General features: G+C 36.7%; 2 protein-coding genes across 2 annotated transcripts; both read left to right on the top strand.

The window, feature by feature from the left end:
- The first annotated feature begins 741 nt into the window (after window positions 1-741).
- On the top strand, window positions 742-3,311 carry LOC133958654 (uncharacterized). Its single transcript, XM_062393559.1, has 6 exons — window positions 742-844; window positions 976-1,305; window positions 1,520-1,870; window positions 2,034-2,156; window positions 2,275-2,333; window positions 2,900-3,311. Exons 1-6 carry the CDS (start codon window positions 802-804, stop codon window positions 3,035-3,037), a joined length of 1,044 nt encoding a protein of 347 aa, XP_062249543.1. The 5' UTR covers window positions 742-801; the 3' UTR covers window positions 3,038-3,311.
- Window positions 3,312-5,649: 2,338 nt separating this feature from the next.
- On the top strand, window positions 5,650-8,149 carry LOC133958652 (signal-regulatory protein beta-2-like). The gene is made up of 6 exons (XM_062393557.1): window positions 5,650-5,721; window positions 5,835-6,164; window positions 6,346-6,696; window positions 6,857-6,976; window positions 7,097-7,155; window positions 7,789-8,149. Exons 1-6 carry the CDS (start codon window positions 5,679-5,681, stop codon window positions 7,924-7,926), a joined length of 1,041 nt encoding a protein of 346 aa, XP_062249541.1. The 5' UTR covers window positions 5,650-5,678; the 3' UTR covers window positions 7,927-8,149.
- Window positions 8,150-10,602: the final 2,453 nt, after the last annotated feature.

The following is a 10,602-nucleotide window of genomic DNA, read 5'->3' as shown; positions in this document are numbered from 1 at the left end:
ACTCAAAACTGGTTCATCACTTGTCCAGAAACATAACAATAAAACAGTGTTATTCCACAGGACTTCAATATGCATTTAAAATGACCTTCAGAGACAATGGGACGAAATGGTGACGACTTTAAAGCAAAGCATCAAAGTCTTTATAAGGAAGTTGAAAAGTATGAACAGAATTAACCGACAGGAGCAAGATTAAGTTTGTTAGAGGTTATAAATGTCAGTTTCGATACATGTTCTGTTAATTGCCCAGCCTATATTACAATGTTAGACTGTGGGGAAATGTTCTTGGTTACGTCCCTTAATCACAACCGCTCTGTACATTGACGTCTTCTTTGGGACATATTCCCCCCCACCACCATCACCACCAACAACTCTCAATAAAGTTGATTGAGTAGTTTTATGGTGATCCTGTTGAAAAACAGCAGAGAAAACACAACAAGGTCGACTTTTTTACTGTTTATGGAAACCTGTCTCTAATTGGTCACAGTGTGTTGTTTATTATGTTTAGGGAAGTTCTCTCATACTTGACCAAAGGTAATATGTGGGAGGTTATTATAATGTTTACGTTGCATCATGTTGTGTTACTCTACTGTTATTTTTAGAAACATGAAACTTGAGGTTGCTCTTGGTTGTTTCATGTGTTTTAGATGAAAAGATATCAGATATTATTTCCGCTGTGAAAATGAGAGGCCAATCACATTGCTCTCACGTTGTTCCCTCCCACTTTATATGATTACATGAAGGAAATCTTCCTGCAGTTCATAAGCATCTAAATCAACGACTGTCTGAAGAGGATTCATTAAAATGCTGATCTTATTCCAACTGCTGCTGCTGCTCGGAGCGACGCGTAAGTCAATCTCTACATTTTGTCTGGAACACACAGGATCTTTTAATCGTTGTTCCTGGGTCAATTCAGCACAGCACATTTATTAGTCTGTCATTATCAATAATCGTTGCTCAATTTAATTACATTTTTAGGAAGTGCATTCGGTCAGATCATTGAGACGAAGACTGCTGATGTCGGAGAAGAAGTTAAGTTGATGTGCAGCCGCCAGAAGAAGGATTTCACAGCCACATTATTTTGGATCCGGCTTGTTTCTGGAAACTTGCCTGAATTCTTGGGAGGAACATATTACTATGATCACACTGGTGTTAAAAAGACTCCTCACTTTACAGTCAAACAAGAGCCTGGAAGCTTTGTTCTGTACATTAACAAAGCAAAGCCGAGTGATGCTGGAGTTTACTACTGCATAGAACAAAAATACCTTCACATGAAATTGTTGATTGGAACATTTCTGAAAATTAAAGGTAAACAAAAAAACACAAACATTTCACATCTTTTAAAAATACAATTACTTTGCAAACACCAACCAGAATTTATAAGCAATTTAATCTTGTGTACATGTTGTCTTTATAAAGAGAACAAATATCTTTTCAATTTACATCAATGCATATAAGTTAATGAATTAAACTTGTTTTCTTTTCAATAGAGCTTGTTTATTTTTATGTTTGTATTTCCCAGGACCAGAACCTGATATAACTGCCGTCATTCAAGTCCCTCCATCTTACCCGGTCGGTTCAGGAGACTCTGTGACTCTGCAGTGTTCCGTCCTGTCCGACTCTGTCAACCGAACATGTCCAAGATATGACAAGCTGTACTGGTTCAGAGCTGATGAATCTCATCCCAGTTTAGTTTATGTTCATGGCAGTAGTGGTGATGAATGCAACAGGAGCCTTGAATCTCGATCACCCCACAGATGTGTCTTCAATTTCTGTAAGAGTTTTAGTTCCTCTGATTTTGGGACTTATTACTGCGCTGTGGTCACATGTGGAGAGATTTTATTTGGACAAGGAATAAAACTGGAAAATAAAGGTTACTGTTTTTTATTGTAAAAATATCACATTCGTGTATTTAAATTAGAATCAATAGAATAAATTAACATCATGTATCACAAATTTGTCACATTTGTTAATTTTGAATTTTAACATTATTTCAAATCCTATTTAACTTTGGTTATTTAATTCTTGTGTTTCAGTGGTCAACATGTGGAATCTACAGAAGACCAATACAGTTCTGTATCTGTTAAGTGCTGCATTGACGATAAGTGTGATTGTTGTTGTTGTCCTGTTCAAGAAGAAAACGTGTGATTGTTGCAAAGGTGATCAAATATTCTCATATTTTACTTGATCAAAAGTATTTAGCAAAAAAGAAATACACTTTCTCCTTTGTGTAAATTGACCTGCAGCATGTTTTATCTTTTATCTTTTATCATACAGCTGGAGTTTCTTTACAAACAGAGGCTGCAGCAGTCGGTGGTAATCCACCAAGTCAGCAGGTAAGGTACATGATGAAAAGACAGAAACATTAATAATGAAGCCCAACCTATTTATTGATTCATATATGATCCTGTCACAGACACATTGGTATTTGCATTTGTTGCTGGACAGTCTCTCTGTGTCAGTCCGACATGGTTCAAATGATCAAAGGATGAAAATGATCTGGTGCAGAGTTTGACCTGCAGTTTGACCTCGTTGTCGACCACTGCTGCCGTTTATCTGAGGACGTAGAAGAAGACGTGTTCAACTTGTTCCACATACTGAAGGCTCACTGCCATTAATATTGAGCATTTCACATTTTCAAGTTGCAAAAAACGTACACAAAAACAGTTCTGTGGCCATTTTAAAAAACACATGCCAAACTTCTATGCATTTGTTTGTTATCATTATTTCCAATTTACGCACACAGTAACCACAAGGAAAATCTTTAACGAAATCTTTAATATTATATAAAATTAGCACCAGCCCCCTAAAATCCATATCGGTCAGGATGGTTAGTTAAGCATTGGTTTCTTTTCATATGTCAATTTCAAGACATTTTGTTTTTTTCCACATTCTTCTTCAGAGACACGAGGACTCATTGGTTTATTCTGCACCGACCTTCACCAGGAGGAAGGCTGGCAAAACAATCGGGAGAGGAAATGTAAAACCTGCAGATGAAGAAACGGTCTACTCTGATGTCAGAGCTTATGTGATAGATTAACAATCCAAACAGTCGACTTTCTGATTAAATAGCTATTATCATTCATGGCTTGAAACTTGTCTTGAGAACACTCATTCACATGAATGTTACATCCGATGTTATGTCAATATTTGATCGTATTAAATAATATTTGTATAAAATCACATTTGCAACTGCTTTTGGTGACACCAGACGGAACTGTTCAATTTAAATTTCTAAGCATTTTTCAAGGTCAATCGTGCGTCTACTCAAACTGGCTTTTTGAAAGATTCAAACTTTCATACATTTTCACATATGCAAATTAAATCTATGAATAAAACGTTTGTTTGTGTTTATTGTTTAAATCTGAATAGATTTAATGCTATGTAAAATAACTGAATCTATAATAACGTTTGACCTTCAAACTAAAAATATTTTATCAATAAACTAAAAATCATTTTCATATGATGTGAAATTAATGTTTAGACTTGAGTGTGTCTACAACATCCCACAATATGATTTCAATGAGGCCAGAACCTCATCTCTCTGGGTTGCCCTCTCATGGACGTATGTGAGCAGTGACAGTTACAGTTTGAGTTGAATGTTTGTCTTTTTGTACTTGAAGGCAGCATGAAGGAGCCTGATGAAACTGACTCCTCATTCAGAAGAAGAGTGTCTGAAGGAGTCTCTTGTTATCGCTGTGTGGTGTCGCTTTGTCTTGAAAATCCACCTCATTGGCTCTTACTGATATGACATATTGACCAAAAATACATGTTTGCCTCGGAGGAAACAACAGACATAGCAAATATCAGCCAACTATGAACTTTTGTCTGTGGGATCACTGCAGGTCTCAGTACAGGGGAGGAATTCATTTTCTTTAAAAGCCAAACATGGGGCTGCAAGAGTTGAGGACTTTTATGAGAAAGCTGTGTCCTGCAACAAGCTTTGAGCATCATCATCACTACCATCAGACACCAGAGAGAAGCAGTTGCAGCCAGAGGTTTGTGTGATGTGTGCACTGTAATCAAGTATTGCACTAAAAGCATGTTATAAACTTTAAAATGGGGCTTGATAGGAAAGAGGATCCAACCTGCTGAGGTGGAATATTTAAAATATAAATAAGAGAGATTTGTATAAACGTAGTGCAGCCCACCTTCCTGAGATCAAACAGAGAGAGAGAGAGGATGTGATGCACCTTAGTTTGAAAACCCAGCTACATTGATGCTGAAGTTTCCGTGAATATGGGTTTATGTGCCCCATATATTGAAAATGTATAATTATTACTTAGACATGTTGTACAGGTGGTTCCAGTTGTATCATGAACCTCCACTTTTTGGTCTTTTTTGATGTTGTCCAGTTTGTTGTGTTTTGTAAACTCGATGTGAATGTGTTTCTGAGATACTGTGGCAGTGGAGCTCTGCTTCCTGCTCACAGCCGCCTGTAGAGAATACAGAGGATGGACGGTGTGACCACAGCCACCTCCCAGCTCAACATGCTGAGCTTGATGTGCTGTGTGGGGGGGTCATCACTGGCTCGTGCAGCATTTCACTGTGTCAAAGAACTGCATACACCTTTTTGTCTTTAATTAATTAAATATAATCCGTTATGTTACTTTTTTTTTATATTTGAGGAAGCAGAATCTTACACTGTAGTTATATATTGTTCAATGCTGTCAGAATTGATTCAGGCTTCAAAGCTTTGGCATTGAAATGCTTCAGGTTACTGTATTCTATATCCCTTCACGTCTTAATATCCTATTAAATCAAAAACATTATTCCAACAGTTATTCAAAGTAACCTGCACTACATCCTGCTAAACCTGTGGAGTTGAACCAGATGTTTCTAATTGTTGGAAAATGAATGTTATTACTCTAAACTCAAAACTGGTTCATCACTTGTGCAGAAACATAACAATAGAACAGTGTTATTCCACAGGACTTCAATATGCATTTAAAATGACCTTCAGAGAAAATGGGCCAAAATGGTGACGACTTTAAAGCAAAGCATCAAAGTCTTTCTAAGGAAGTTGAAAAGTATGAACTGAATTAACCGACAGGAGCAAGATTAAGTTTGTTAGAGGTTATAAATGTCAGATTTGATACATGTTCTGTTAGTTGCCCAGCCTGTATTACAATGTAAGACTGTGGGGAATATTCTTGGTTACATGCCTTAATCACAACCGCTCTGTACATTGACGTCTTCTTTGGGCCATACCCCCCCCCCACCACCACCACCAACAACAACAACAACTCTCAATAAAGTTGATTGAGTAGTTTTATGGTGATGCTGTTGACAAACAGCAAAGAATACACAAGAAGGTTGACTTTTTTACTGTTTGTGGAAACCAGTCACGAATTGGTTACAGTGTGTTGTTTATTGTGTTATAAGGGAAGTTCTCTCATACTTAACCCCATGTAATGTGTGGGAGGTTATTATAATGTTTACTTTGCATCATGTTGTGTTACTCTAGTGTCATTTTTAGAAACATGAAACTTGAGGTTGCTGTTGCTTGTTTCATGTGTTTAAGATGGAAAGATATCAGATATTATTTCCGCTGTGAAAATGAGAGGCCAATCATATTGCTCTCACGTTGTTCCCTCCCACTTTATATGATTACATGAAGGAAATCTTCCTGCAGTTCATAAGCATCTAAATCAACGACTGTCTGAAGAGGATTCATTAAAATGCTGATCTTATTCCAACTGCTGCTGCTGCTCGGAGCGACGCGTAAGTCAATCTCTACATTTTATTTGGAACACACGGGATGTTTTAATTGTTGTTCTTGGGTCAACACAGCACATTTATTAATAAATCGTTGCTCAATTTATTTTTATTTTTAGGAAGCGCATTTGATCAGATCTTTGAGACAAAGACTGCTGATGTCGGAGATGAAGTGAAGTTGACGTGCCGCCGCCAGGAGTCGATTTTCGTAGCCAAGTTATTTTGGATCCGGCTTGTTTCTGGAAACTTGCCTGAATTCTTGGGAGGAACATATACCCATAATTACCCTGGTGTTAATGAGACTCCTCACTTTACAGTCAAACAAGAGCCTGGAAGCTTTGTTCTGTACATTAACAAAGCAGAGCCGAGTGATGATGGAGTTTACTACTGCATGGAACAAAATTACCTTCACATGAAATTATTGATTGGAACATTTCTGAAAATTAAAGGTAAATAAAAACATAAACATTCACATATTTTAAAAATACAATAGCTTTGCAAACACAACTCATAAGAAATGTAATCTTGTCTCTATATTGTCTTTATAAAGAGAATTAATATCATCTCAATTTACTAAGATACATATAGGTAAATGTATTTAACGTTCATTTATGTTTTTGTATTTCTCAGGACCAGAACCTGACATAACTGCCGTCATTCAAGTCCCTCCATCTGACCCGGTCGGTTCAGGAGACTCTGTGACTCTGCAGTGTTCCGTCCTGTCCGACTCTGACAACCACACATGTCCAACATATGACAAGCTGTACTGGTTCAGAGCTAATGAATCTCATCCAAGTTTAGTTTATGTTCATGGCAGTAGTGGTGATGAATGCAAAAGGAGCCTTGAAGCTCACTCACCCCACAGATGTGCCTTCAATTCCTGTAAGAGTTTTAGTTCCTCTGATTTTGGGACTTATTACTGCGCTGTGGTCACATGTGGAGAGATTTTATTTGGACGAGGAATAAAACTGGAAAATGAAGGTAACTGTTTTTTATTGTTAAATATCACATTCTTGTGTTGAATTTAGAATCAATAGAATAAATTACTATCATTTATCACAATACGTCATATTTTTTCTTTTGAATTTAAACTTAATTTCAAATCCTAATTAACTTTAATTATTTTATTATTGTGTTTCAGTGGTCAACATGTGGAATGTACAGAAGACCAATACAGTTCTGTGTCTGTTAAGTGCTGCATTGGCAATAAGTCTGATTGTTGTTGTCCTGTTCAAGAAGAAAACGTGTGATTGTTGCAAAGGTGATCAAATATTCTGATATTTTACCTGATCAAAGTATTTAGCAAAAAGTAAATACACAGAATTTACATTACTCCTTTGTGTAAATTGACCTGGAGCATCTTTTATCTTTTATCACACAGCTGGAGTTTCTTTACAAACAGAGGCTGCAGCAGTCGGTGGTAATCCGCCAAGTCAGCAGGTAAGGTACATGATGAAAAGACAGAAACAATTAATAATGGAGCCCAACCTATTTATTGATTCATATATGATGCTGTCCCCGACACATCGTTATCTGCATTTGTTGCTGGACAGTCTGTCTGTGTCAGTCCGACATGGTTGAAATTATCAAATGATCAAAATGATCTGGTGCCGAGTTTGACCTGCAGTTTGACCTCGTTGTCGACCACTGCTGTCGTTTATCTGAGGACGTAGAAGAAGACGTGTTCAACTTGTTCCACATACTGAAGGCTCACTGCCACTAAATCTTTTTATTATTGAACATATCATATGTCCAAGTTGCACAAAAACTTACAAAAAAACACTCTGTGGGTATTTTACAATACACACACCAAATGTAAAGTTGATTAGATGGACGGTTTGCAAAACATATTTTCTAAATTTTTTTATTTATTTAACTTTTTTGTATTTGTTTGTTATCGTTGTAACCAATTTACACACACACTTTATGGAAAATCTTTGAAAATATATTTTATTTCATATAACATTAGCATCAGCCCCCTAAAATCCATATCGGTCAGGATGGTTAGTAAAGCATTGGTTTCTTGTCATATTTTAATTTGAACATTTTGTTTTTTTCCACATTCTTCCCCAGATACACAAGGACTCATTGGTTTATTCTGCACCAACCTTCAGCAGGAGGAAGGCTGGCAAAACCAGCGGGAGAGGAAATGTAAAACCTGCCGATGAAGCAACGGTCTACTCTGATGTCAGAGCTTATGGAATAGATTAACAATCCAAACAGTCGACTTTCTGATTAAATAGCTATTATCATTCATGGCTTGAACATTTTCAAAAGAAAAGTCATTCACATACATGTCACATCTGATGTTAATAGCAATATATGGATCGTGTTAAATAATATTTGTATAAAATCACATTTGCAACTGCTTTTGGTTTCACCAGAGAGAACTGTGCAATAAAAATTTCTAAGCATTTTTCAAGGTCAATCGTGCTTCTACTCAAACTGGCTTTTTGAAAGATTCAAACTTTCATACATTTTCACATATGCAAATTAAATCTATGAATAAAACGTTTGTTTCTGTTTATTGTTTAAATTGTAATAGATTAAATGCACTGTAAAATAACTGAATCTATAATAACGTTTGACATTCAAACTAAAAATATTTTATCAATAAACTAAAAATCATTTTCATATAATGTGAAATTAATGTTTAGACTTTAATTTGTCTACAACATCCCACAATATTATTTCAATGAGGCCAGAAGCTCTTCACTCTGGGTTTCTCTCTCATGGATGTATGTGAGCAGTGATGCGTACAGTTTGAAATGGACGTTTCTCTTTTTGTACTTGAAGGCAGCACGAAGGAGCTGATGAAACTGACTCCTCTTTCAGAAGAAGAGTGTCTGAAGGAGTCTCTTGTTGTCGCTGTGTGGTGTCGCTTTGTCTTGAAAATCCACCTCACTGGCTCTTAGTGATATGACGTATTGACAAAAAATACATCTTTAACCTCAGAGGAAACAACAGACATAGCTAATATCAGCCAACTATGAACTTTTGTTTGTGGTATCACTGCAGTGCTCAGTGAAGTGGAGGAATTCATTTCCATTGCAAGCTAAACATGGTGCTGCAAGAGGTGAGGACTTGTATGAGAAAGCTGTGTCCTGCAACAAGCTTTAAGCATCATCATCACTACCATCAGACATCAGAGAAAAGCAGCTGCAGCCAGAGGTTAGTGTGATGTGTGTGCTCTAACCAAGTGTGGCCCTAAAAGCATGTTATTAACTTTAAAATCGGGCATGATAGGGAAGAGGTTCCATCCTGCTGAAGTGGAATGTAAAAAAAATTGATTTGTTTTAACGTAGTGCAGCCCAGCTTCCTGAGATCAAACAGAGAGAGAGAGAGAGAATGTGATGCCCCTTAGTCTGAAAATCAAGCCACAATGATGATGAAGTTTCAGTGAATGTGGGTTTGTGTGCATCTCTTTGTGTTTCAGATGCAGCATGATGCCAAAGAACAAACTGAAACTAAAGGAGGAGACAACATACATTTATATACAATATCAGCTGCAGGGCTTTTGTTTTATATGAAATCTCCCAGTTGATACACTTGAGTCCACCCTTGTAAGTAAATCATTGGTTTAACACTAACCCTCAAGATTATTATGCATCAAAAGCAGCACTTGTAGTATTGAGAACAACTTTAGTGTCAATGTCAATTGAAACATTGACAAACCAGAACATGTTGTTTCATAAATATTGTGCTAGTTGTTTGCTTTATTAATAACATGTAGCATTTAACAAACCCGTTTGAATGGGTATTCAGAGGATAAACATAATATCAATAAAGGCTGAGAAGAAAAACACTGCAAAATAATTAGTTCTAAAATAAATAAATAAAATCCATAAATAAAGTCAGATATGATAAATACAATATGACACAGATAGTTACAACATGGTCGTCACAGTAGAAGTGTCTCATTACAACATATAATCGGAGCACATCTAATATCTAACAGTCCCCTCCCTCTGTCTGCTGTGTGGCTCAGTTCAACTGAATCACCACACAGGGTGAGCTCGTCATCATCCATGACATTTGGATCGGTGGTCCCGTTTCATTGAAGCTGACTCCTCTGACTTTCTGAATAACTGTCACAAATATCTAAATATGTTTTAACACAGCAAGAAAGAAACAATATATTCAACAATCAACAATATATCTCATCAGTAGATGTATAAAAAGCACAGTCTCAGCCCCACAGAGGGTGTAAAGTATTTTATTATTTTAATTTTACATTTTGCAACTTTAACGTTTTGGTTCACCCTCACTTCTCTCATTAGAGTTACTACCTGAGCCAAGGAGACGTTAGTTTGTTTGTTTCTCTGGTTGTGGAATTTGTTCACGAACTCTTGAACCGGTTTCCAATTCATTTTTTGAAGGGGCAAGACCCAAGGAAGAACCCAGCACATTCGGCTGTAGATCTGGATAAGTGAGTGAAGAAAGCTATTTTTCATTTTCACTTTCACTAATAAACATTGTGATATATGGCATTAGCCTGAGTGGAGGTACAGTAAATGCTGTCCTAGCACACTTTGAGTTTCCCAGTGCAACAGGTGAATTGTTTGCCCCAAACTCTAATAAACTAACTTTATCCTACCCAACCAGCTCCAAACAGCAAACTGACAAGTTTATGAACATAGTGCAACTTTAACGGGACAAAATTGTTCTTATCATAGGTGAATAATTGATTTACATTAGCAAGATCAGTAAAACCAATTAAATGAATGCTAAAAAATGAGTCACATTTTGCAAATACATTGGTGTTGAAAGTAAGGGGGGCGGGTAGCCTGTCAACCATGTGCATTTGACTGAGAGCTTCAGATGAATCATTTGGTGTTTCTGTGTCTGTTTGTGTCTCATGCATTGTAATCTGCTGTAGTTTTAATC

This window comes from Platichthys flesus, chromosome 8 (assembly GCF_949316205.1).
Source record: "Platichthys flesus chromosome 8, fPlaFle2.1, whole genome shotgun sequence".
Taxonomy (NCBI): domain Eukaryota; kingdom Metazoa; phylum Chordata; class Actinopteri; order Pleuronectiformes; family Pleuronectidae; genus Platichthys; species Platichthys flesus.
The sequence above is the reverse complement of the archived record's forward strand: the minus strand, read 5'-3'. Positions and strand labels throughout refer to the sequence as shown.

What these genes read in the sequence shown, in the direction of transcription:
- LOC133958652 (XM_062393557.1), top strand. Translation starts at nt 5,679, where the DNA reads ATGCTGATCTTATTCCAACTGCTGCTGCTGCTCGGAGCGACGC. An exon ending in GCTGCTGCTCGGAGCGACGC is followed by an intron (nt 5,722 to 5,834) that starts GTAAGTCAATCT and finishes TTTTATTTTTAG; the next exon opens with GAAGCGCATTTGATCAGATC. An exon ending in GTAATCCGCCAAGTCAGCAG is followed by an intron (nt 7,156 to 7,788) that starts GTAAGGTACATG and finishes ATTCTTCCCCAG; the next exon opens with ATACACAAGGACTCATTGGT.
- LOC133958654 (XM_062393559.1), top strand. Translation starts at nt 802, where the DNA reads ATGCTGATCTTATTCCAACTGCTGCTGCTGCTCGGAGCGACGC. An exon ending in AATAAAACTGGAAAATAAAG is followed by an intron (nt 1,871 to 2,033) that starts GTTACTGTTTTT and finishes CTTGTGTTTCAG; the next exon opens with TGGTCAACATGTGGAATCTA. An exon ending in AACGTGTGATTGTTGCAAAG is followed by an intron (nt 2,157 to 2,274) that starts GTGATCAAATAT and finishes TTTATCATACAG; the next exon opens with CTGGAGTTTCTTTACAAACA.